Here is a 28,000-nt window from a genome sequence, read left to right on the forward strand (position 1 = left end):
GGTTTGTTGCAAGAGGAAACATGGAATGCCAGGTGATCATGAACCCATACAGCTACAGTCTACGTCAGAACAGGTATGCAGCCTTTCCTCCCCTGCTGAGACAAACCTGTTCAACAAGGATTCAGGATTAAAACCAGTTTAAGCTTTATGAAAGGAGTGGCTTTAGATGTTTTTGGAATATGTTTATACGTCAACAACTTCCTTCACGACACCGGAGCAGGATTAACAGCTGCTGGGAAAGGCCTCACAATTGTACGTGGTTGGTGTTTTGTATCTAAAATGGAAACATTATATTTGTATTATATTTGTTTATAACAGTTGTATTTAGGAGTGTACATGTATAATATTATCGTGATATTCATCACAGTTAGATACAAAATTTGATGATAGAGAAGGACAAGCACATACATAATACCAAAAATACTAAAATTACTTATGGCCTCATACTTTACCCTGTAAACATTCTATGCATGATTACGTTTAGAACACTGCTAATTCAACAGTGAAGTGCCGTACATATTTAAATGATTGTTTCCTGAGAGAACAAAACTTGAGAAAAGACACAACAAGTCATTTCTGATCATCCTAGGAATGTTTGCGTACATGCAAGCATGAATGATGTCAAACATGTCATATCCTCACTGCAGATTTGATGGACTCGTCAAGGAGGTAGATGTGTTGTCTTTACAGAAGCTATTGACCCCGTCTGCTTCAGGTTTGAGTCAGGAGAGGTCCTCCACCTGAGGCTGCCATGAGTCTGTCTGGGGAGAGAGATGAGGACAGCACTGCCTCTGAAACAGATCCTTGTGAAGGGATTCCCTGCATTGAATCTAAAATGTGAGTTAAGTGATCGTTAAATAAGGCTGATGATTGGCTTCATGTTAGCTGAATTCTTGCTTATACTTAATAATTATTTGTTTTTGAGAAGCTTTTCAATACCCCGTTGGTTGTCTGAGCTAAGAATTAAGTTGCAAGCAGGAAGGAAAACAAAAGCCAAAACAAAATTTCAGATCTCATGCTGTACCCACATTGTGACTATCATGAGGACTATGTTGACGTTTACTGACAGAGTCACGCAGGAGAGAACAGGCTCCCATGACCCAAGAAAATTTGAGTCATTGGGAAAAAGAAAGTCTATGGAGGACCCAATCTACTTCAAACAAGAACCCTTTCCAGCAGGAAGGTAAGGGTATTTTCTCTTCAGGTTTGCTTCACCCCTTGCTATTGTATTTCATCTATCTATGCTTGCTATCGACAGATCACATGCTATTGACTGGAAAGTTCTTCGAAACAAACACAGAGACATGGCAGCTGGTAACGCTAGCAGTAGGCCTACTAGTGAAAGTGAAAGTAATTTGGTCAGGGGAGGAAATTACGGCATTTCTAATCTCCTCCATGCCTGTCTCCTTAGCAATCCCTCTCAGTTGCTTTTAACATATACTTTGGTTTTCCAAGGACTCATTAAACCAAATACCACAGGAATGTACCAGCAGCCTATGGACATTTATTAGACTCTTTATTCAAATGTGTTTATCTGGCATAATTGCTGAAGAATTATGAGTATTCATCCTAAAATATAGTATATTATATTGAGTGACTTCTTAAAAACTTTCATTATATGAAATAAAGGGAAGTGGTAAAAAGGAAAAGAGATTGGAGTCCAAGCTCAATTTGAAGGTTGCCGACATGTGGACCTGTTTACTAGCTTGTGTCACATTAGATTTTTTTTGTCATTCATAACAAGATAGTGTTTACCATATAACTAATGTTGAATGAAGATAATATCCCTATAAACTTTTCCTCTTATGGATTTCATATTATTTCCAGTCAAAAGAAGTAATAATTCCTGTCCTGAGCACTCACGTAATGTTTGTCCAAAACAGTGACCAATGTAAGAAATCTGAATCAAACCATCAAGATGACGTAATCGCTATTTTCAAGGTGGGCTGATAACATGGATTTGCATCAGTAACTGTTTGTAAATTTACATATAATATAATACTTTAAATCAAATAATCTGTTTTAGTTGCTAGAACAAAACGTCATCACTTTAGTCAGGAAACATCTAAAGATATTCCAAGGGCTTCTACACGAAGATTACCCGGAGTCTATTGAGAGTCAAAAGAAGGAGGAAGAACCAGTTGATGCTGAGTTTGAAAACACGGTCAGAGATGGAGCTCTGAAGATCACACTGCATGTCCTTAGGAGCATGAACCAGAACAAGATGGCCGACACACTGGAGAAAAGTAAGATATCTGGCATTTGACATTGAATATACTAATATCTTGGTAGTGCATACAAAATATATAGAAGTTGCTTTGTGGACGAATGATTGTTGTACTACTGGGAGTAAATTCATGGTCTTCCATCCAGATGAACTAGTTGCTGTATGTCAGCGTCAACTGAAATGCAGCCTGAAGAAGAAATATCAGTGTGTGTTTGAGGGAATGGCTGGCCAAGGAAACCCAACACTCCTCAACAACATCTACACAGACCTCTTCATCACAGAGAGTGGAAGTGGGGGGGTCAGTAATGAACATGAGGTCAGACAGATTGAGACAAAATCCAGGACACCGGCAACGGCAGAGACACCTATCAAGTGCCAGAACCTCTTCAAACCCCTTCCTGGACAAGGAAGATCTACCAGAAGTGTTCTGACTACGGGTATTGCTGGCATTGGAAAAACAATCTCTGTGCAGAAGTTTATCCAAGACTGGGCAGAAGGAAGAGCCAATCAGAACATCCAGTTCATCTTTCCACTTCCTTTTCGAGAACTGAATTTGGTGAGCGGTAGACAACATAGTTTGATGACACTTCTCCATCTTTTTTGCGCGGAAACCAAAGATTCAGGAATCTCCAGTTATGAAAAGTACAACGTCCTGTTTGTCTTAGATGGTCTGGATGAGTGTCGACTTCCTCTTGACTTCACAAACAACGAAATCTGTTGCGATGTCACAGAGACAACCTCAGTGGACGTGCTGTTGACCAATCTGATCAAGGGAAAACTGTTTCCATCAGCTCTACGCTGGATAACATCCCGACCTACAACAGCCAATCAGATTCCTTCCGACTGTGTTGACTTGGTGACAGAGGTACAAGGGTTCAATGATCTACAGAAGGAGGTGTACTTGAGGAAGAGAATCAGTGATGAGAACATGGCCAGCAGAATCATTGAACACATAAAGATGTCAAGGAGCCTTCACATCATGTGTCACATACCAGTCTTCAGTTGCATTGCAGCCAAGGTTCTAGAGAGACTGTTGAGAGAAGCAAAGACTGGAGAGATGCCCAAGACTCTGACACAGATGTACACACACTTTCTGGTGTATCAGACCCAACCGAAGAAGCAGATGCATCCAGGAGATCACAAGAGAGATCCACCCTGGGATAAAGAGACCGTCCTGAAGCTGGGAAAACTGGCCTTCAAACAACTTGAAAAGGGCCATCTGATCTTCTATGAGGAAGACCTGAGAGAGTGTGACATTGACGTCACAGAAGCCTCAGTGTACTCAGGAGTGTGTACTCAGATCTTCAGAGAGGAGCGTGGGCTGTACCAGCGGAAGGTGTTCAGTTTTGTACACCTGAGCATCCAGGAGTTTCTCTCTGCTCTGTATGTCTTTCTCACATTCAAGACAAGTGGACACAATCCTCTGGTCAAACATGTGAAACATTCATTTTCACTGAAGAGCAAACCAGAGATTGACTTACACAAGACAGCTGTGGATCAAGCTTTGGAGAGTGAGAATGGACACAGAGACCTGTTCCTCCGCTTCCTCCTGGGCCTCTCACTGGTATCCAATCAGGCTGTCCTACGAGGCCTTCTGACACAGACAGGAACGACCCCACAGACCAATGAGGAGACGGTCAAGTACATAAAGAAGAAGATCAAGGAGAATCCCTCACCAGAGAGGTGCATCAACCTGTTCCACTGTCTGAATGAGCTGAGGGACTGCTCTTTAGTGGAGGAGATCCAAAGCTACCTGAGCTCAGGAGATCTCTCCCAAGCCAACTTCTCATCTACACAGTGGTCAGCTCTGGTCTTTGTGTTGCTGACCTCAAAAGAGAAGCTTGATGTTTTTGACCTGAAGGAATACTCCAGATCAGAAGAAGGTCTTCTGAGACTGCTGCCAGTCATCAAAGTCTCAAAAACAGCCTTGTAAGTACAGTACATAAACAGTTCCTTTAGTCCTTGTCTCATACCCTAACATCATATTTGCTTACAAATATATATTTGTTGGAGATTAAGGTTACATGTTTTAATTGTTATTCTTTTGTGTGTTTAGGCTGAATACATGCCATCTCACAGAGAGATCGTGTGAAGAATTGTCTAGAGCTCTGAGCTCTAACTCCAGCTACCTGACAGAGCTGGACCTGAGTGACAACAGCCTGCAAGATGCAGGAGTGATGCATCTTTGTGCTGGGATGAGTCTCCACAGTAGACTGGAGACACTCAGGTTGAAACGTTATGTCAATTTGTGTTCAATCAGCATTTATGTCTTCACAATAAACATACTCATTGTAATTTCCTGTCTAGGTTAAACAAATGTTGCCTCACAGGGAAATGTTGTGAAGTGCTGGCCTCAGCTCTCACCTCAAACACTCGCATGAAAGAGCTGGATCTAAGTAACAATAAGCTGCAAGATTCAGGACTGAAGCTGCTCCATGCCGGACTAGAAAACATTCAAGTGTTGAGGTGAGATATTGTTGTGGGAACTTGACCACAGCATACATATTTCTATTGATTGATACACAAGGTGAACGCCAATGCTTCAAACAACAACACAATTACTCTAATCTTTGATGTTTGCAAACCTGGAGGAGAACACTCGCCTATCTAGCTCTTTGTGTGTCTCTAAAAGTAACAATGGTTCCAGTAGGCTTTTTATACACCCTCTGTCGCACTTCTTCAGCTGACTGCTAAAACAATATAAAATTTTTGGTTCTAGATTTCAAATTGGTATTAGAATAAATGGATTGTTTTGCCCATACTGAGGGGCATTGATGATATATCATGTTATCTTCTGTCAAGGCTGAGTGCATGTCATCTCACTGAGAGAAGCTGTGAAGAGTTGGCATCAGTTCTCTGCTGCCCTTCCTCCCACCTGAAGGAGCTTCATGTGAGCATGAACCACCTTCAGGATTCTGGGCTGATGCTGCTCTCTGCTGGACTGGGTAATCCTCAGTGCCAACTGGAAAAACTGAGGTTTGCTTTATTTAATGTTGATTAACTGGGTATGCTGTTTACAGTAATGTCTTAATATCACAATATGTGAACATTTTGTTTTTCCTCCATTTCCTAACTAGTTTGTGTGAGTGTCAAATCACAGAGCAAGGCTGTAAGGCCTTGGCCTCTGCTCTCGTCTCAGAATCCTCCCACATGAGAGAGTTAAACCTAAGTGACAACAACCTGCAGGATTCTGGTGCTAAACAGCTCTCTGCTGTTCTAGGGAGTCAACACTGTAAACTGGAGACCATACAGTGAGTTTAATAGGGCTGAGGAATATCCTTTTTTACTGATACACTTTTTACTTGATCTAGTGAAATGATCATTGTCATTCATGAACAGGTTGTCATTCTGTGGTGTTGGAGAGGAAGGCTGTGCCTGTTTGGCTTCAGCTCTGAAGTCTAACCCCACCCACCTGACACAGCTGGACGTGAGTTATAATCACCCAGGAGACTCAGGACATATGCTGCTTTCCTCTGCACTAAAGGATCCCAACTATAAACTCCAAATTCTCAGGTGAAAACTGCCATTTCTGTAATTGGTTTAACAAACTGACTTAACAAAATGTTTAGAAAATTCCTGAATAACTCATTTAATTTCTCTCACAGAATTCAGCCTGCAGGGTTATGCTGGTCATTAAGAAGGAGTATGTTTATATGCATTCTGCATTCACTGCACATTCACACTGAACGAAAAGCATTGCTTTTACAGCACCATCATTCAAACTGCTACATGTGGCAGTCTGCTTGCTTGCAGTCAGCGACCAAATAGATTGATAGATTTATGATTTATTTTTTCCTTGTCTTCTAAATTAGATACCTGTAATCTCACGCTGGACGTCAACACTTGCCACAGAAACCTGTCTCTGTCTGATGGGGGCAGAAAGGTCACATGGAAAGGAAAGAAGAATTCCTATTCTGATGACCCCAAGAGATTTACAGACTGGTCCCAGGTGCTGTGTAGCGAGGGCCTGACTGGGTGCTGTTACTGGGAGGTGGAATGGAGTGGGTTAGGGGGCTTCATCGGAGTGGCATATGAAGGAATCAACAGGGCTGGGAAATTGCATGACAGTTTGATGGGGCACAATGATAACTCATGGTGTTTAAGCTGCTCTGGTCACACTTACACTGCTTGGCATGGTAATATAAAGACTTGCATAGACGTGCCGATGTCCAACAGAGTCGGAGTGTATCTGGACTGGCCAGCTGGCAGTCTCTCCTTTTACAGCATCTCTTCTGATACGTGCACCCTTCTATACACATTCCACTCCACATTCACCAAGGCCATCTACCCTGGGTTCTGGGTTTGGGAAAAAACATCCATGTCTCTGTTAGTCATGCAGGATTCAAAGAAATGTGAGCGATATGATTTGATGATTTGAGATGATATGATGAAATTTGACTTTCTCTTAAGTCTTGTAGACAAGAACACACACAGGAACGTGTTTTATCTTAAAGTTAACAATAATACGTGTTCTGTATTTGGATTGTTTTTACTGTGAACAGACCAGTGGTTTCACTGCAAGCTGTATGACATTCCACCCACTAGAGGTCATGTTTTTCTGAAATGAAAGCTGTTGTCTTCAACTCCAGTAAAGTAGTCTGCATTACCTCATCTACCACTGAGTTGGTGCATACTGATGTACCGAAGACATACTTTATATACTGTAATTTCATGATAACAGTTGTAATTAATGGCCTCTCCACTGGATAAAACTGTCACTGTCTAGCATTACCTTGAGAGGTAGAGCTAAAGTGAATTTCCTGTTCATGTTTTCAAATGTGGGTGGGGCAACCTTTTTTAATAACTGAGGATGCTGCCGTTAGATATCATTTTCTTAGTAAAAAGTGTGTGTGTGTGTGTGGGCGGGCAGGGGGCTGACAGATTTCCAAGTCACATACCTTGCATTGGTTTATTTAGCGGGCAGATCAAATTGTGTACTGAATCTCATCGATTATAGTGCAATGTTAGATTGTGAATGTGATGAGCATTACTTCACAATATGGTTGACATCAAAAGGCATCTATAATTATAGAGAAGGAAGACAAATGTGCTTTTTCTTATACTTGCATATTGTATTGTTTCATTGTAATTATACCATTTAATCACATTTTATTTAGTAACGTTATTAATAATGGACAAAGAACAAAGACACAAGCACATCAAAGAAGCAAGACTTTATTTCTAGTTCTGTACACTGAAGGGGAAATAAACATTGATGGAATGGTTTACCGTGTGAGTGAGAAAGGGTTTTACACCACAATATCCCACAAAACTGGGTTGGTTGAGATATGTGAACATATCCAAACTGCGATAGCTGACATCACACATTTTTACTGACTGTTGTTCTAGAAGGTCTGAGGGAGGAAGCCTGTCACTAACCTACACAACATGTGCACTCATACAACACTAGGAGCTACATTATACAGTAGAACACATTTCTAAAGTGGGGTGAACTCCGTCGGAACAGCACAGTCTAAATCAATGTCACTAAAACGGTTTAATTACAAAATGTTCAAGTTGCATCACATTTGTTGTTTATCTGAGATCTGAACACAAACACAACAGACATGTGGGCACTTAATTTTCATTTGGCATCACAAATAGAACCATGAACTAGAGGGGGAGGAGGGTTAAAGTTGTAAATGAAGAACAATTTAAATGTACAAAATAGCTGAACAAAATTGAATCATCAAATTATACGTCAAAATAAACGTCTTGATAAGTCAACGACATTGAGAAACAATAGATAATAAAACTGCCATATGAACAAGAGGCCAATGTTTTGCATGTTCAGTAAGTGGCTTTACATTTTCTTGAATTTAGTAAGGTTTGGAACAAATACAGTACATCAGTTGTTTCCCTTGTCTTGTTGTCATTACGTAGGTCTATACCTCCCACCCACTCATTCAAATTGTGTTGACCAACTGTGTTATTGTAGAATTGAAGATGTTTCTTACACCACAGAAGCAGACATAACATCACCATAAATTCACCAGTTGATTATTGTGATATTTCATTTTATGTGATGGTGTGGATTCAATGAAGCATTCAAATACATGTCAGTACCTCTAGAAAACTGAAACTTATTTCAAAGAACCTATAAGGTGTGTTGCATCAATATTTGATGGAATATCAAACATTCTTCTTCTATGGTTGAGAGCTGACGTCTACCATCTAAAGTCATGGAGAAGGTTTTACAAATGTTTGTTGATCTGTGTCATGTGTAAGTAATCTGAAGGTTATTGGCCTACATTGCATGCATAGAAATTCCATGCTTTAAAAAGTACCCTGCTTGTGCAGTATTGTGTTTTATTTAGTGTTTGTAATGATGACATTGTGAACACAATTGAACTATTGTTTAATTTATCACGGAGCAACTTTGACCACCCAATTCTGTATCAATTTACAACCCTTGAAAATAATTAATTCACCTGAAACATACACCTTTGAAGCTGGTCCGTGATAAAACTATTAGTAACATTTACTTAAAATTACTGTGTTAACACTATACCCTAGTTTACATAATGTGCTATGTCACAAAAATAAATAACAAATGTAATAAAGGCTGCAACTTAAACGTGATTCCAAACTATCAGTTTACACCATCCAAACAACTGTCTTTTCAACGGGATGTATTAAAGCAGGGGGCTTTGTCACTTGCGTAAAGAACCTCCCTCCACCAATCTGTGAACATCAGGCATCAAGTCCCTCCCACTTACATACAAGGACCGCCTCTCCGACACCGCAACTCTCAACTCCGTTAACCATTATTTAATCATTCAATTATTCAATTTCCCTTTTTTCAGGGGAGACATACAGAGGCCTGTGTAGACATGAGTAGGTTGGTAGCAGCTGAATAAAAAGCACCTAGTCCCTCATGTTCCCGATTACTTCACGGTACGGAGGGAGAAAGGGCGCACGTCTGAAGATTTGAGACATGCCCAGTGCTCCTCCTCTGCACTATGAGGGATCAGGTGAGGAGGTGAGGAGAAAAGAGGCCACGGAGACACACAAGGTGAAAGGTCAGAGTGAAGGCTTCTGCATGGCACCAACGATGGCGTTATGGGAGGATGAGCAGATAAGTGGATGAGAAGCTAATCTGTCCATTGCTCCACAGTTTGTGTGTGCGTGTGTGTGTGCGTGTGTGAGTGCATGTGTGTGTGCGTGTGTGTGCGTGTGTGAGAACAGGGTTACTGTAGGTAGCGGTAGACCTTGAAGCAGTGGTTTCCAGAGTCGGCCACCACCACGTGACCGTCGGAAGTGAGGGCCAGGCCCTGGGGGCCGTACAGGGGGTCTGCTGAGGTGTTTATGTAGGACAGGAAGGAACCGCTGCCGTCAAACACCTGGGTCACAGACAGGGGGAGCGAGGGAGGGAGAGAGAGACAGGAGAGAAGAAGAGAGAGAATAAGAGAGAGAGAGAGGGACAGACAGACAGATAAAAATACATAAATACACAAACACAAATGATCCAAAAGGATCAAACTGGCTAGAGACCATTACATCGGAAATAAATCTAAATTGTTACCTGAATACGACTGTTGCCCCAGTCTGCTACTATAATGTTGCCGTTGATATCCACAGCCACTCCTGTAGGAGCATTGAACTGGCCGTTCCCCTCGCCGTTGGATCCGAACTTCAGCAGGAATTCCCCCTCCGTGTTGAACACCTTCACAGAGTGGTTATGGAAGTCGGTCACGATGATTTCATTGTTGTGGTTGACCGCAGCAAAGTGAGGTCCTAAAAGGAACAGGTTCAGAAGAGACTGAGGTTGTGATTTGGTAACAATAATACAGGGACTGTCAGTTTGGCATTAACTGGAATTTGACAGTGGAAATGGTTTGCAAACAATCACATAGGAACTGGAGACATGATAAAACGTGAACATGCTCACGCACACCTTGAAAAGCAATGACATTAAAGACAATTAAGCAACACAAAGGGAAAGTGAGCCCTTTTTGATAGAATGTCCCTTCACAAGGTCAAAAGGTCAGAAGCCAAAGGTCATGGCTCTTGACTCGGCGTCCTAGCCAGATTACGATCCTCATACTGCATGCAGGTGTCAGTAAGGTCAGACAGGAGGAAAGGGGAGGGCACTTATTACCATTCAGTGTACCTGCAAACTGCCTGTCGCCGTTGCCACGGTTACCAAACTTGGTGACTAGCTTGCCATTGGGCTGGAAGATGAAGACACAGCAGGCCTTGTTGTCCACGATGATTATGTGGCCGTTCCTGTCCACCGACACACCCTTGGGACCCATCAGCTTGCCAGAGCCTATCTTAGTCTGGAGGAAGACAGGAAGTAGAAAGAGTATTGAAATTTTGAGACCTTATTCAAGACTCTGTTCAGACTGACATCCGAATGGATTAGTAGCAGCTGTGTCTCTGAGCTAATACTTTCCCCTATCCAGTCACGTTAGATCGGATACTATCCCAAGGGGAGGAGGACGGAAGCTACAGACTCTTTTAGTTCTGGAGTTATACTTCCAAGAATTCTCGAACACTTATAGAGTTCTAGTTCCGAGGCAGGGGATACTAACAACATTGTGAGCCTACAGGCTAGCTGATGGTAGTGAGGTCAAGGAAGCTGAGGGTCCTTACCTTGAACTTGCCGTCGCTGGAAAAGATGCTGACCCACTTGTTATCATAGTCAGCAATGATGATGTCACCGTTGGGGTGGACAGCCACGCCTGTCGGCCGCTGCAGTTGCCCCGGAGACCGCCCCCTGACGCCGAAGCGGCTCTTAAACTGCCCGTCATTGGTGAAGATCTGTACGCGCGAACACACACAAATGCATCCATTCAAGCACACACACAAAATACTGTTTAATTACATCCTCTTGAACATATGATCTACAACTATATTTGCCGTGGACCTACAGAACAACAATTGGGAAACAGTCACTTGCACACAAAAAATAAAGTGACCAAGTGTAAGTTTCCCATACCTGGACACACTGGTTGTTGCTGTCAGCGATCAGCACCTTGCCCTGGGCCGAGGAGGCCACGCCCTGTAGGTTTGTGAACTCTCCTTTGTTTCTTCCCTTTGTTCCTGGAGAGCAGAAGTGACCGGAAACTAAATATCAGTCCATCCTTTCTCAAACAATAATATAACAGACTGTTAAAATAATAACTCTAGTGGATATCTACAGTATTTTGATTCAGCCTGGATCCTTGTCAACTGTCTTGAGTTTGCTGTTGCTTTTTTAAAACATTAGTCGCACAGTGGTGACATGCGACGGTGACAAAAAATACAGCTCATAATAGCTGAGAATAATACACTACAAGTGGTTTGGTTAATCCACGACTGTTTGAAGTCAGAGAGGTGTTTAGTTCACATCATAGAAGAAAAAAAAGGTGAGAGAGAGAGAAAAGGAGGGAAAAACAGAGAATCAGAGCGCTGGGTCGAAATCTATATCAAAGAAAGCCTTCGTGTCTGACGTCACAAAGACAGCTGGTCTTTACCGATCCTGAAGATGAGATCGTCCTCGATGGGGTTCTCTTTCCTCTTCCCGGTGCTGTACATGCTCGCCGGCCTCTTAATGGCCTTCTGCTTCACGTGCCCGCTCCCCGGCGACTTTAACCTCTTCTTCACGCCGTCAGACGTCGGCGACACGTCGGCCGACTTGGCGGCCCTGATCTTGAACGGGCTGCCTCTGATGTGCTGGTCGTAGAGGCGCAGCGACAGCGTGAAGCTGCCCTCCTTGGCGGCGGTGTACAGGTACTCGTACGTCCCGTTCTTGTTGTCCAGGATTTCGCCGTCGCCGATGCTGCCGGCAGGCGTGGCGATCTCTGCCGTGATGGCGGCGTTGCCCATCTTGCACAGCTCGCCGTCTTTGTCCTTGGTCGTGATGGTGACGGAGGTGGGCAGGCCTGCCACACATTGGCGCAGGCCCTCGCCCGTCGCCACCGTCTCGGACGCCACGGCGTTGGTGGTCACGATGGTGCCCAGGTTGTGGATGGACTTCTTCAGGCCGTCCGTCTCCACCAGGAAGTCCAGCTGGTGGTTCTCGCCGGGCTGCAGGGGGAGATCCTGGATGGCCAGCTCGCTGAGACGCTCGCTCATCTGCTTCTTCACCAGCAGGACCTCGGCCTCCGTGCCGTGGCTCAGAGCCTGCTCCGTGAACCTGCAGCTGCTTTTGATGCCCTCCTGGCCTTGCAGCAGGGTGTCCAGCTGGGCTTGGAGCACCTGGGGCCCACACACACACACACACACACACAGAGAGACATGCACATGTGCACAGACAGACACACACACAGACATGCACGCACGCACGGATGCACATGTGCAGAGACACATGTGCAGACGCACACACAGACACACACACAGAGGAGGAAAGGACAGACACATGTTAGATGCAAGAACATATACATATTCTGAACATGTTGATGAGTAAACACAATCATGCACACCTAATTACACACACACACGCACACACACTTACAGTACCTGCATCTGGCTATCACACTCTTCTTCACCTCCCAAAGCAGAAGCCATTAGCCTTCTCTCTTAGAACCAGTCCTCACTGGGTAGGAAAACTACACTCAACCTAACTATTAAAAAGAGAGAAAGATACGAGAAGAGAGGGGAGAGCGAGAGAGAAAGAGAGAGAGAGACAGAGAGAGAGAGAGGAGAAGAGCGATCACGCCCAAAGAGAAGGACCGAGAAAGTGCTTCATTTCCTAGCGCAGTGCGCTGGGGAAACCAACACCACTGTGTTGGCTGTCAAATCTCACTGCATACAAGACACACCCTACCTCCAACATGCCTAACAGTACATTAGAGTACAAAGACACAGCTCGTAATACACTGATAAAGAGATACAGACCTAGCAAAGTCCTATAATAGAAGAGATAGACACTACTCTCTTTTTTTACTTCAGTCTGAGGACTGTCTTTGCTGATCGCAGAATCATTATCCAATCATGTGATCAAACTCCCAAAGGGGAGGAACCTTGGGGGGGTTGGTAGCCAAGTACAGTGATTGGGTCTCTGGGTTGGGGTGGGGCTGCAGCTCATTTGACCCCCTCTCTTTCTCCCTCTCCCTCTCCCTCTCTCCCTCTCTCCCTCTCTCCCTCTCCCTCTCTCCCTCTCTCTGTCCTCTGCCCCTCCCAAGTCTAGATTTCTTCATTTATCAGGCCAGTTGGGCCCAAGGCACCAGAGGATAAACATTGTATCTAGTGTTGACCAGGGACTCAACAAAGCCTCAACTGTATGGGTAAAGATTACAGAAAGTGAAGAGTTTTTCTATGTGTAAATTATATACTGATATATATATATATATATCATATATCAGTGATACCTTTATAGAAAAAAGAAAAAATCTAATATACATATATTTTTATATTTTTATCATTATGTTTGCCAACCAGAAGAAAATTCCTGCTCTTATCTTATCAGTTTAAACCTTTGCTTTCACCCTCACATGTAAACATCCACATTACTTGACATTTTGCTTGCACCATACGGCATATTTGAACCAAGAGTTCTTCCAAGTTTTCACACATTTGTTGTAGCTGTGCTCTGACCTTTTGCTTGAGACCGTAGTTGACCTCCAGTTCCATGAGCAGGACGCTCTTCCGGACGTTGAGGGTCTTCTGCAGCTCGTCGAATGTGGTGTGGATGTCCCCCTCGATGGAGCTCTTCTGATTGGTCAGCTGCTGCAAGATTTCTGACAGTACCTGCAGGGCCGTGTCAATCTCTGGCAGCCTGGGGGAGAAAGAAAGAAAAGAGAGAGGGAGGGAGGGAAGGAGAGAGAGAGAGAGAGAGAGAGAGAGAGAGAGAGAGAGAGAGAGAGGAGGGAGGGAGGGCAGAGAGGGAAGGAGAGCATGCAAAGAAAGACAGTTAGGAAGGAGAACAACTTGAGGGGGAAAAGAAGAAGCGGTCATTTCCCTGGGTCTTAATAGCTTGGTGTCCCCCAAGGGTCCAAGCTTGGCCCTGCCTGTTTTTCATTTATTCCATTGTAATGGAGGTTTTCCGATACAGAAGGGCACATGCTGGGGTACACAACACCAAAATGTGGTACCTGTTTTTGACAGCGTCCAGCTGGCCCTGCAGGGAGGCCTTGTGTTGTTCCACCACGTCTCTGAGGGGAACGGTGGGATGGTCGCCATGCTCACCGCTTGTACACTCCTGACACATGGCCGTCTCACATTGCGGGCAGTAGAACTCCATCACCTTGGCAACACGGAAGTTCAGAAGTACAGAGTTTGTTGGCACCAGGAAATATTCTACTAAGTAGGAACCGTGCCAGTGGAAACTCCTCTGAAGCACAGGGACTTAACACGAACAATACACCCCCAGGAACATTAATAATGGCTGCCTACTAAGGCTATCTACTAAAAACAGTCAGCTGCTCAGTTTAATTATTGAAAGGTGCATCACGTGTGTGTGCCTTACATTCCCCCCGTGGTTGGGACAGGAGAGCGGTTGACCCGTGGCGACGGAGGCGATGGTGTCAAGCGCCGCCGCCTGGTGGGTGTGGCTGTCGGCCGGGCGCTGCAGGACGTCCATCAGGTTGGTGATGAAGAAGTTGCTCTGGAGCGCCGCCACGCCTTTCTCCGGCAAGATGGACGTCTGGCGACACACGGGGCACGACAGCGTCAGGCTGTGGGCCGGGATGTAGTTCTGCAGACACCTAGGAGGGGCAAGGAGCAGGCATCCAACTGAGGAGGGGGTGGGTAAGATCTAATAAACACTCCAATAAGAAAAGAGGAGGCACACAAACACACACAGATAGCAACTAAGCAAATTAGCCTCTTGGGTCGGTGCTAGTTGCGTCATGTGGCTCTCTAGCGCTCTGCAACAACGAGAGCAGAGGAGACAGGCTCTGTGTTCTCCGTAGCACAAAGACAAACAGACTTGGAGGGTGACACTGACCATCCCCAGAAGTACTATGAATTCAGGGTGACACAGACGGCAGCCATTTTGTAATGTTCTTGCTGTCATTCACTGTAACTGACTGGCTTAAACTACCTCAGGAATATGCCCACATCTTTTCATTAACTAGCAGACACACTCAACACGCACACATCACACAAAAGAGTTAAGAGAAAGGAAAAAAACATGTGCACTCACTTCTCACAGAATGTATGCAAGCAGGGCAGAACTTTGGGGTTGTCGTAGCGATCCAGACAGATACTGCAGATCAGGAACTGCTTGTCGATCTGGTGCACCACTGGGCTGGGGATGCAGGAGCCCTCACTGGCCATCCTAACACACAGGGGTCCCTCCGCCTCTCACCCTGCGCCCTGCGCAGAGGGGGAGAGAGAGAGGGTGAGGAAGGGCGATGTGTGCAGGCTCTCGTACGTCCTCCACACACCACTGGGTGCCATTTTCAAAGAAGAAGATCAAAGGTGGTCACAGATGCAAACACACAGCTCAGGAACCACACCGACACGCCTGCAGGGGTGCAGGCGGAGACAGTAAGAGAAATGTCCCACTGACACACACGTCATACATCCTTACCCTCCTTCCTCCCACAGACAGAGGAAATACAAAGACTCACACACACACACATTAAGGGTCAATGACAGTGTGCAAGCTAAACAAACATCCTATGGATTGTGTTTACTATGTTTGCTAGTAGAGCATCAATAGGACAAGCTGTTTGACAGTTTGGTCATGTAGTCTATAGAACACACTTAGATAAGACTGTTTGTTTACAATATCTCTCACTCAAACAAACAGTTGAATTTAATAAATCCAATAGAACTGTTGAATGGCAATAAATCCCATAGAACCGGATAGTCAAACCTTTATGACTACTATCCAGTACTGTAGCACATCGCAACATCACAACAATGTGCTTCAATCGAAAGCTTAAATTACTTTCTGAAGTAATTAATGACTGAAGTCAATCACTTTAAACTGTAAAAACCTGACCCAGAGGCTGGTTGAAAGGTCAAATTCAGATGATGGAAACTGCCTGAATGATGGCATCCATGCCAACTAGTCAGACAAAGCAAAGGTTTGCCATAGAGCATGGGCCATGTTCCAAACTGACCTCTAGCCTCTAGTTCTAGCATCTAGGTATAGCCCCTATAGATAAAGTGTATCCTTGAAAGGATTGGACTGATTGTTGAACTACAGCCAGCCGATTGAAGAGCTAGATGGAGGTGAGGCTGTGCTACATTGGAAACTAGTGAAGCAGTGAAGATGTGAGCTTGTCCCTGTAGTTAAGGGACTACAGTGCTGATCTTTTCCAAGAGAAAGTACTAATAAATATTTGATTAGGTCTGGAAAGCAAAGTCTAAACAGCAGGTCAGCACAGTCTGCAGATAGTCGATGAACGCTGACTCACAGCAAACACAAACAGCGTACAGACTTCTTCAACATCCTATACCAAGCAGAACATGAACTCATTATATTGGTATATAGGCTGCAAGCTCCACTGTCATGTACCCACAGAGTCTTGATGAGGAACTACATTGTATGATCACATCAGTCCTGGATATCCTGAACCACAGATGTTTTAATCACAGTTTACATATGGATGATAAACTTCCCCCAGACCTACCGGCATAGTCATAACATCTGGATCAAAATGACCAAACCCTTCCTGTCAACCTGTCAGGTTTTGAATATCTATCATCGAGGCCTGCTTTTACAGAGGGGCGTCAGGGCTAACTGGAACAGATCTGGTACCTGACAGACAGTAGCTGAGCTTAGAATATGTGTCAGCCTCTTTACCATATTTAAGACAGGCAAAGAAACAGGCCAGGCCTTGCTGCTGTTAAGACCCCCAGGGAGAATCCTGCTATCTCGCTGGCTCTCTCTCTCTCCCTCTCTGTGTCTCTTACTCTGTGTATGTCCCTGTCCCTCTCTCTCTCTCCCTCTCCCTTTTTCTTCTTTCTCTGTCTCCCTCTGTCGAGTACAGTATGTGCCAGAAAATAGCTTGAGAGAGGAGAAGAATGGGGACCCGTTGCCTTGGCAACCAGGATGGAGAGGAGGTCAACTTCATCCATGTGACTTTTGTACATCCTAGTTACTCATGTTGGCACTAGTCTGCTTTTTAACAGTGACGGCATGATTGACAACAGTATTGATCAGTGGTGTTTTCTCTGATAGTCAAAAGGGAAAGAGGGAACCCTGTTACTTCCTGATATATTTGTACCCTAACCACTCCTTTACTACCCCCCCCCCCCTACCCTCCCTCCCACCGCACACACACACACACACATATAATCTGTAGCCACAACGAATGATGCCTGAACAATTCCAGGAAGCAGACAGGCAGATAAGTAGTGCATGAAATATGGAAGCCATCATTAAAACCTTCAACCCTCAAATCCCTCTGTCAGCCACATCCCAACACAACACATGCCAACACAACACAACCCCACAACCCCTGTCCTCTGCCACACTGCAGGGTGAGGATGCATTCCGCTACAAATGTTACATAATCTTTATATAAGACAGTCTGTGCCAAATTAAATGATTTCTGCTGGATTGATCGATCTGAGTGTGGAGCAGCAGTGTGTTACAGTGTAGAAAGCATGTTACGGCTTAACTCACATGTAAAGTTCAATTTTGCTAAGCAAATATTTGATTTATTGAATGCCCCTATTCCACAACTGCACTTAATACATTGCTACTTAATACATGAATACCCTCATTCATCACTCAATCAATACATAAAAAGCATGAAATGCTCTTTTATTTTACCACAATACTGTAATGAATTGTAAATAAACAAGTCGGAGCACTTACGCGGTCCACAGCACCGACTCCTCACAGCAATCAACAGGCGTCACCCATCCCTACACACACTGTCACGACCACAGTGCCTGCCAGCCAATGCAAGCTCACAGAACCAGACTGTACCATGTCCTGCCAGTCAACAGGAGCTCCATGACGCACCAGTGGAGTCACTCAGGGTGAACATCGCCCCGCATACTGCCACTGGGAGAGGACTCTACCCCCCCTCCCTTCCAGGTAGAGATGAGTTGATCCGGCTTTAAGAAGCGCTAAGCCATGAAAGAGATGACGATATGTACGAGGAGAGAGGGTGAGGGAAAAAAAATTAAGATAGGAGGGCGGGTGGGGGCAGAGGGGGAGAGGGATTCATTGAGAGCGTCGTGGACGTGTGGACCTGCGTCTGTACTCAGAGCCAATCAATTCTTGTTACATCATCCTCCCTCCCTCTACCCCTCTGCCCTCCATCACAGTCTCTCTCCCTTTCTCTGTCTCCCCTCTCTCTCTCTCTCTTCTCTCTCTCTCTCTTAGTTTCTCCTGCCCTCTCTCTCCCTTCCCCTTCCGCCCATCTCTCTGAAGTTAATGCTGGCTCACTGCAGCTAGCACAGCTAACACAGCATCCTGGGAAGGGTGGGCAGCAGCGGCAAGAAGCAGAGAGTGGATTGGCTGACAGCATGGAGCCCAGCCAATGTTAAAGAGAGCAACCGGTGTGGTTCAACTCAGGGACCAATGACAGGGCTGCTAACACCATCAGAGAAAGTATCGGTGTATGTGTGTCTACGCATTTTGCTGACTCACTGCACACACCGGCGGAGAGTGAAGCTGAAATAGACAGACATGCTCGGAGGACGGAGAAAGAGAGAGAGGGAGAGAGAGAGAGTGGGGGGAGGAGACTGTGAGGGAGAGAGCGTCGACCACGATCAAAGAGCCAGTCAGATATGCCCACGCATGCAGGCACATATGTGCACACACACACAGACCCCCCCACACACACACACCATGTCAACAGAGAAATACTGCATAGGTGAATTGAGGTCAACAGAATAGCTCTACAGCAGAGAGGCAAGCCATCTGCAATGTTATCTCAACATGCTACTTCTAAAGGCACAGTAACTCGAGTCAAACATAACCCACGAATGTGTGCCTGCGTGGAGAGGCGTGACAGAATAGAATACAACAGAATAGAATACTTGAGTCTCAATCCCACAGAACAAAAGTTCTTTCTTGTGAACTGGTTGCATCCTGTCTACATGACTACACACTCTCATACCTCACTGCTTCACTAAGAAAAGCGACTTGCACAAAGACAAGAGAAGACCTGGACCAAAAAGAACGCCAAAGACAAAGCGCCCTACGCAGGGTCCACTGTATCTATTGAAGGCAAAGAACCCCTTCTTTTATGGAGCCTGAATCAGAGAGCCCTCCGCCCAGCTTTGAGCCTAGACCCTGGCCCACGGGCCGCTGGTAGAGAATACTGATGAGACGGAATTCTCAGCCAGGCCTCATCTGATGGGAGAGGAGTCCACTCCGAAGACGGCCGAGTCCTTCTGAATCTGAGAGGATGCACACACACTTGTTAACAATCCTCACAGAGTTTTTTCTGCTCCAGCGTCCACAATAATGAGCCAGTCCGACACAGAACACACACAGAGCAGTGTGTTCCCTCTCACAGTCCAGACTCTGGGGCGACATGGTGACTCATACAGGCCCGAGGCTTGAACCTCAAGTTCAAGGTAAGTATACCCCCCCCCCCCCCCCCCCCCCCCCCCGGCGCCCTGACCCCCCCCCCCCTTTCGGTCTCCTGTACTCACCAATCCTGTTCGGAGACAGTGCTCCTGCTCACAGCCCCCTCACTGTTCTGTCTCGCTCAGCTCAACGATCCTATCAACACTCCTGCCCCTCTTTCCCTCCCCATCACACAACTCGTTCCAGAGCTCTGACCTCAGCTGTTTTCCCCCCCCGTCTCTTTCTCTCTCTATTTCCATTTCTCTCCATCCCTTCACTCTTTGGAAAGTGCCCTGCCAACACAAAATCCCTCGTCACCCTGTACAATGATGATTCTACCAGAAAGGGCCGCTGGTGCTTTCAAAACGTAAACAAGCCAGAAAGACAGCGCCCAAGAGACATCCTGCTGTACTGCTGTACAGGACACACACGTACAGTACAGGCATAAGGACCCTGTCCCACTCACCAACACTACACACACACACACACACCCCACACACACACCAACCCTACATATCACCCCCCTGCAAACACACACAAACACGTGCAGCAGGGGAGCAGACTAACGCAGGCTCAGCGTCCTGCCACCAGGCCACCACTGTAGGTATGAGTGTTCAGACACTGAAGCTGCAGCGAGTGCAGGGTATTTACAGAGCTGGAGAGACCGTGTTAAAGAGGCCCAGCGTCCCACCGAGGAATCCTGAGAGCCCAGCACACACAAACACACACACCTACGCACACACACACGTCTACGCACACACAAACACACACACCTACGCACACACAAACACACACACATACGCACACACAAACGCACTCAAACACACACACAAACACACACACACACACACATACACAGATATGCTCACACACGCACACACACATATACACAGATATGCTCACACACGCACACACACACATACCACGAAGGCAAGGGTAGTGGGAGAGGCTTCACATTATTAATACTAGTCAAGTCCCCCCACACACAGGACACTCCAACAGCACCAGGCCTCCAGCCCTCCCTACAGCCCAGCTAGACACACACACCTAGTGACTGATACACACCTCGCTGGGACAACGACAGATCCACACCTAGCTGTCCCAGCCACTTAAGCTTGCCTCAGATGGACCACCTGACAGGAGTCTCATGCCATCACATTCATCACTCTTCAAATCCAAACAAGCAACTCAGCGCATCTGAGTGGTTGCTGTGCAAGTTCTTGTTGGGTAACTAGGGGCCACCATCACCATAATCACACCAGACATGATGATGAGGGTGATGTCTTCATACCCCCCACAGGAAGGCATCTCCGTCACTTAGCTTGAGGGCCATGATGAAAGCAATGTTGAGAGGTCTGAAGTGAGGATTTCTTAGCTCTCCTCTCCTATAAAATGAGGATTTACGACAACAGTGTTTATGGTTTTCAATATGAAAAAAATTCAATAATACGACATTCTGCTTTCACCTTGTGTGCTTAAATGTTTTAACATGAACAGACCCAGCATCGTATCCCTGGATATCCCAATATCCTTACCTTCCTCCATCATCCTATAGAACCCACACCACTTCAACCAGCCATTTGTTCATCCACGTCAAGATTCATATATTTGAAGATGACATTCAGTAGTTGCTTGGATAATCCCAATCTGGAGCGCAATTTCTGATTATGGTCTGTTCGCAGGCTCTGTGTGCTTTATTGTTGGCAATGGTGAGAAAAGCCCCTCCCCCGGTTGAAAGGACAGTACACACACACACACACACACACACACACACCACCCTCATGCACATACACACCATCCTCACACACCCACACACACCACCCTCATGCACATACACACCATCCTCACACACCCACACACACCACCCTCATGCACATACACACCATCCTCACACACCCACACACACCACCCTCATGCACATACACACCATCCTCACACACCCACACACACCACCCTCATGCACATACACACCATCCTCACACACCCACACACACCACCCTCATGCACATACACACCATCCTCACACACCCACACACACCACCCTCATGCACATACACACCATCCTCAGACACACCACCCTAACCCACACATACACCTCCCACACACCACCCTCACACACACATACACACCACCCTTACACACGTGTACACCATTCTCATGCACACGTACGCAATCCTCTCACACATACACACACCACCCTCATAGACACACACTAATCTAAAATGTTCACCAGAGAAGGGATGATGAGAGATTATGGAGGGCGGCATCACGGTCAGGACCCTCACCATCCCCCCTCCTCATCCCTTCATCCCCCCTGCTCCTCCCTCCCTCCATCCTCCTCCTCTTTCATTACACCACCTCTGTCTCCTCCTCCACGTCCCTCCATCTCTCCCCTCCTTCTCTTCACTTCAGATTGCCCCCTCACAAAGCCACTAATGGACTGAAACAGGTCACTCTAGTTCAAACAACATATAACTGCATAGCAGTGCTTGTGTGTGAGAGTGAGTGTGAGAGTGTGTGTGTGTGTGTGTATGAGTGAGAGTGTGTGTAGGTGTGGGAGGTTATCAGCGTGGGCAGACAGCAGCATGACGTCAGTATGAAGACATTAGAAACTCTGACACAGGGGTGACAGCAAATGTGTATTGATCTATGTGGTAATGAAATACGATATCTAGCTCCAGCACTCAGCTGGTATCCATTATAGAGACAGTTAGAGTATTCGGTATCTGGTCTGGTCTATGTATTTAATGCGATAAACCTGGTTTTAATACACTGGCTTCTTTACCGAATTGCAGACATAACATTTTCGCAGGGGATTCAATTTGACATTACCAAGCTGACATACTAGAGTATTAGACCATTTCCTTTTCAGTTTGAGAATAATTGTATTCAAATGAACCTGTTAGAAGGAACACTGGTCATATTAGTCCTCGACATGGTCTAGTCAGTGATTGGTTGATAGTTGACAGATATGCAGCGGGAACCTTTTTCCTCTGGCCTGTCACTAACACAATTGCAGTCCCTTATTTGAGGTCATTGTAACACACACAAACACACGTACACACAAAAAGACACACACACAGTATTGTCTCTGCATTGCCCTATCTTCCGTCCTCAGGCTGTGTGGTTAGCTGATGTGGATCTGAGGGACGGTTACTCTTCAAGATGGTTCTGGAACAGTACTGTTACAAACATTCACACACATACACACTCAATTAAAATATGTGTGCTATATGGAAGTACCTGTATTAAACATGCAAGCTCAAAAGTCAACGTTATAATATGGATAGCATTGACACAGTGAAGCAGACTCACATAATATCAAAACCAGCAGAGATCTTTCAAGTGAAAAACAGGAAACAGGAAATTAGGTTATTCAACTCACACTAAATAACTGCAAATGTGTCACAGGCACCCAGGAGTAATAAAGAAAAGAAAAAGAAAGTATAAATGCCTGCAAGGGACACAAGATCTGAGCAGAGGGGAAGATAATTGAACACCTGTAAGATGAAAAACGATGTAGATCGTAAGCATGAACTAGTTAAACTAGTTGAACATGTAACACATGCTTGTTAGAGCATGTGTTACACCGTGTTTATAGTGGGTTATTACAGGTGCAATGTGGCACTTTCAGTTTGTACAGGAGGTGCACACAAACAAATAAAGACACACACACACAGTGGTCTTTTCTTGCAGATCATCTCTAAAACTTCACTCATCCCCCTTCCACCTTCGTCGAACCAAATCTCTCCCTACTAATGTCCAGCTGTCCATTTCTCTCTTCCACTCCTCTCTCCCTCTCCAAGCTTCTCCCTCCATCACTGACAGTAAACCCCAGAAGAGCAGCACTTACTTCAGCTCCATGTCTGCTCTCCTTGTTTTCCTCTTCCTCAGTGTGAGAATGTCCGCGCTGCCCTCTCTGTCAACTAATCCTTCTCATCTCTGACACTGTGTGTTGCGTGTGTGTGTGTGTGTGTGTGTGAGAGAGAGAGAGAGTGAGGCTGGTGTTATAATAACGCAAACAGACTGACAGGGAGCTGCCGGGGTGAACAGAGAGGGAGGGGGAGGGGCCCTGTCGTCAGGGGAGATGAAGCAGCCAATCGCAGGGTCGTTTGGGTGCTCAGGGGCGGCCCCATAGTGTGTGTGGATCTAAAAATCCCACAGAGGCCGGAGGGAGGAGAGAGAGAGAGAGAGAGAGAGAGAGAGAGAGAGAGAGAGAGAGAGAGAGAGAGAGAGAGAGAGATAAGAGGAAAGGGAGTAGGAAGGGATCTGCTAAATGACAGGAGCAGAGAGGAGGAAACAGGACGTGGCTGCAGCCAGTCAGACTGTCGATTGACATTGTCATGACATGTTGTGTCGTTGTCATGACATGTTGTGTGTTTGAGCGCCGCAGATTAAAATTTCATATTTGAAGTGTTATTGTTGAGTAAACAACTTGCATACAAAATAAGCATACAGGCATGTTTTCTGTATACCTGTTTGTAAAAAATGATTAAACATTAAAGTTATCATATCTAAGGTATTTGCCTTCTAAAGACAAACTTGTAAGAAACTGAAAAACAGACTCAGAGATCTTAACTAAAGATACCCTGTGAGGTAACGGATGAAGTCATGGATGAGGTCATTGTACCCAGGTACTAACACACAGGGAGCTCCAGGCACAAGTCCCACAGTGGAAGATCCCCCCCCTGAGCTTGGATGGTTTGTTAGCTTTAATAACAAACACATTCTCTCCATCTCAAGTCTCCTGTTTTTTTCTCCACAGCTGATGATGACAGCTCTGAGGTAACGGTTGGCATAAAAACGACATTTCCTACTCATTAGCAAGGGAGTATGTAACTAAATCAAGATGGCCACTGTAACATTTCTTCTTCAAGAATTCTGAACACAGAGTTGTCCAACAAACAGTAATTTCAGCACTAAAGCAACTGTAGTCATCTCTTCCATGAAAGAACATTTAATGATAATAGTTTTGCTCCCCCCCCCCAACCCCATCTTTGACATTCCATGCCCTTCCTATATTCGTGTGAAAAAGAAAGAAAAGACAGTAAGGATAAAAATGACCCGGCTCCACTAGACCATGCTCCAGTAGACCAATCACAACCAATGATTTGAGGCCCTAAAATGAGATCCACCCAGGAGGAGGATGAGAGGAGACAGGGTTTTGACTGTAGCCTGACTGTGCTGGCGGACATGAAGAGATCTGGAGCAGCGTGGTGACAGCAGACAAGGCACAGCGTTGGCAGAGCACTCTTTCATAATTGGTGGAAGAGCGGCTGCGAGAGCCTGGTCGGTATACACACGCACTCGCACACACACAATATACATTGTCATAGACAAAACACACATGCTTGAACGTTCATTTTGCTTCACAGACTGGAACAGGTCAGGTCATCAGCGCATAAACCTTCCTCTTCCATCTGCCATTCCCTCATTCAATTTAATTCAATTCCAAAAAGGTCAGTCCACAAGATCATCTCTCCACACTCCCAATACACCAAGGAGCGCACTGAAACATCACTCCGCGCTTCCGGTACCAAGGAAACCAGCTATTGTGGTGTGTGTGAGTGGGCAGGGGGGAGCGGGCCACCCGACACTATCAACACGCCTCTCATGTTGCAGAACTGAAGTGAGACCTCACCAGGGAAGCAGAGGAACACATCGCTTCAACCATGAGGCTTTACATTATATAAGGTGGTTCACCAAAGCCTTATGTGATTCATATCATGTTTGAACAGCATATTGTACACTGGTTAAGCATGATTAGGAATCACCCAAATAATCCATACATGTAGAAGACAAAGCCACATAGTATAAGCATGCACACACAAGCGCACACACACAAACTCAAACACACACACACGTGGTCATGGATCACTAAACAGGTTGGTTTCCAATTCAAACCAATTAGCTGTAGCTAGTCAAAACATCACATGCATGACCCGTAGTCCAGCTCTCATCCAGACGCCCATCGACCTCTATCTTAACAGAGGTCAGGAGGTCGCAGGACAGCACTGCCCTGGGCTTCTGGGGCCTACGGTATATTTCCAAACTGGAAAGCATCAATACTCGCATCGACAGCTTTCCCACACCACTGGAAACAGTCAATACATACAGGAAATACAGACTGTTAGGAGACAGGGAAGACACTGGTAGGAGACAGGAGAGGACAGACTATTAGGAGACAGGAGAGGACAGAAGACAGGGATTCTCTGTGTGCACCATGTGACAGACATACTGAGGCATCGAGACAAAAAGGAAAGCAGACACAAGTGACAGCAGTTGGATTCGACTCATTTTTATGCTTAGACAACCTTGAATCTAGGCCTAGAGTTGACCTCAGGGCTTTGAGTTATGGCTGTTGAGCGACATTGAGCAAGAACGCCTGGGAGATTACATACATACAGCAATACTTTTAGGTTTGTGACTGTAAAGAATAGTGACTTCATTTCCTGACAGATTCTGTGCTGAAGATTATTACATACAGTAAATATAGAATCGTATCCCTTGTGACCCTGTCTAGGGCTGCACTGCAGTGTTGCAGCAGAGACAGAGCTACGCACCCTGCTACATACTGCACCATTCGCTACTTCCTGGTCTCACACACACTTAGCTGTGATGTCAAACTACAGAACTAAAGTACAATGCACCTGAGCTTGGGTCTAGTAGAGAGGGTGAGGAAGGAGAGCGTGACAGAGAGAGAGAGAGAGAGAGAGAGAGAGAGAGAGAGAGAGAGAGAGAGAGAGAGTGGGAGAAAAAGAGATAGAGGGAGAGGGAAATGGAAAGAGAGAGAGGGAGATTATGTAATACGACTTTACAGTCCACGGTCTCAATCTGCTGAGTGGTAGAAAGGGTTGGCAAAACAGGAATGTAAATTTAATGAAAGCATAGTGGTCTGTTTGAGGGAGGCAATCTTACTAATTCATGTGATGACTGGCATTTAAATGTGTGCGTATGGAAGGCTGACCATTCACGGAAGGAAAAGACTACAGTAAATCCCAGCATTAGTCTTGCCTTGAACCACAGTGATTGACAGATCATAAAGTATGTTTTTAAAGCTAAAAAGTCCTATATAATTAATGTATGCCATCCATAAATGACCCAATTTCACTGCATGATTTCACTGATCCTCCACTTTCAATTTTATCATTTAAGTTTGATGATTGATGTCAACATGATGTGACAGTGGATGTCCTTTTAGACAAAGCACTACCTAAGCATATTCACATGACCACAGTAGTCAAGGTCATAACATAGCAACAGTACACTCACAGGACCTGATACAGCTCTTACGCATACATTTAATATAAGAAAACCTCTGGTTGTTGATCTAGAATAAGTTACCATCAATCGTTTTAACATTTACGGCTGTTAAAAGAGATTTAACTTGGGACAGTGCCAAATGTAATTTCTTGAAAGCACTACTGAAGGGGGTCAACATATGCCTGATGATGTCATAGGCTCTCTGGAGACCTTGAGCATCATTCACAAAGCATGAGTCAGCAATACAGAAAGACAAGAATCCCTTCCAGCTTTATATCCACTCACTTCACCCATGTAAAATAATATAAATACATCCTAAATAGTGACTGTCTGACCATGTCAAAGTCTTATGCGTGCATGATCTGCCAAAGTAAATTAATGTTGATATTGAGGATTGATAACAGGTGTCCGGCAATAAATTAAACACTCGAAGTTGGAGAGACTTTATTATTGTAATATTTCATTGAGGGGTTAAGTGGTTTCTGTGGCAGTGATTGGAAATTCAGACGACTACTTTGACTAGTATAGTGTCATATTACATTAAAGTAACAGAGACAGAATTGTACCAGTTCGACTTGATTATTAAGTCCTGCATGAAAGTATAAAAACACTGCAGTCTCTTCAGAGTAAACGAGGCAATCTAGCCTGTAACGGAACACAACCAGGTTCCTAATTTATCATAACACTGTCACCAGTGGATACACATAGGTGTGTGTGGATCTTAAACAATTAGTAAAGAACTTGCACCATGTACTGCATCAGTGGTCAACATCGTATAGATGATTACGTAGCTAAAAAAAAAAAAAAAAACGTTAAACAATACTTCGCTTTTCCATTCGCGTTTGACATAGTAAAGATCACCCGTAGTTGACGCGCTCGAACCACATTTTCAACAAACTGCGATATCCCAAACAATTAACATGCGATTCAAGTTCACGCACCACACTCCTGTACACATAAGCGTACATGCCGTAGCCTACATCATGGGAAATTGATGACTAACGACCTTTTTACTCACGTTCTTTCACAGCAGATGTGGTCACTCTGCGAAATATTTTGAATTAGTTTGAAGTTCTCGCTCTCCTTGCTGTGCC

At 45.1% G+C, this 28,000-nt stretch overlaps 2 protein-coding genes across 6 annotated transcripts; one reads left to right on the forward strand and one right to left on the reverse strand.

Annotated features, from left to right (window-relative positions):
* The first annotated feature begins 181 nt into the window (after positions 1 to 181).
* On the forward strand, positions 182 to 8,719 carry LOC136956012 (NACHT, LRR and PYD domains-containing protein 3-like). 2 transcript variants are annotated; one of them, XM_067249810.1, is made up of 13 exons: positions 182 to 252; positions 648 to 837; positions 1,070 to 1,183; positions 1,884 to 1,941; positions 2,027 to 2,246; positions 2,374 to 4,156; positions 4,284 to 4,454; positions 4,535 to 4,693; positions 5,030 to 5,203; positions 5,305 to 5,478; positions 5,567 to 5,740; positions 5,833 to 5,870; positions 6,040 to 8,719. In XM_067249810.1, exons 2-13 carry the CDS (start codon positions 752 to 754, stop codon positions 6,603 to 6,605), a joined length of 3,717 nt encoding a protein of 1,238 aa, XP_067105911.1. In that variant the 5' UTR covers positions 182 to 252; positions 648 to 751; the 3' UTR covers positions 6,606 to 8,719. The 2 variants fall into 2 exon arrangements, with proteins under 2 accessions (XP_067105911.1, XP_067105912.1); XM_067249811.1 differs by lacking the exons at positions 182 to 252; positions 1,884 to 1,941 and having other exon boundaries at positions 809 to 837.
* trim2a (tripartite motif containing 2a) lies at positions 8,719 to 28,000 on the reverse strand. Of its 4 annotated transcripts, none has more exons than XM_067249814.1 (11): positions 27,925 to 28,000; positions 15,300 to 15,472; positions 14,622 to 14,859; positions 14,248 to 14,399; positions 13,751 to 13,931; positions 11,689 to 12,412; positions 11,172 to 11,275; positions 10,826 to 10,993; positions 10,329 to 10,509; positions 9,753 to 9,964; positions 8,719 to 9,570 (listed from the first exon to the last, which is right to left on the reverse strand). In XM_067249814.1, the coding sequence occupies exons 2-11, from the start codon at positions 15,431 to 15,433 to the stop codon at positions 9,418 to 9,420; spliced, it is 2,247 nt and encodes a 748-aa protein (XP_067105915.1). In that variant the 5' UTR covers positions 15,434 to 15,472; positions 27,925 to 28,000; the 3' UTR covers positions 8,719 to 9,417. The 4 variants fall into 4 exon arrangements, with proteins under 4 accessions (XP_067105915.1, XP_067105916.1, XP_067105913.1 ...); XM_067249815.1 differs by lacking the exon at positions 27,925 to 28,000 and adding an exon at positions 23,497 to 23,613 and having other exon boundaries at positions 10,341 to 10,509; XM_067249812.1 differs by lacking the exon at positions 27,925 to 28,000 and adding an exon at positions 23,497 to 23,613.

The sequence above is a fragment of the Osmerus mordax genome, chromosome 14, assembly GCF_038355195.1.
Source record: "Osmerus mordax isolate fOsmMor3 chromosome 14, fOsmMor3.pri, whole genome shotgun sequence".
In the NCBI taxonomy this organism is placed as follows: domain Eukaryota; kingdom Metazoa; phylum Chordata; class Actinopteri; order Osmeriformes; family Osmeridae; genus Osmerus; species Osmerus mordax.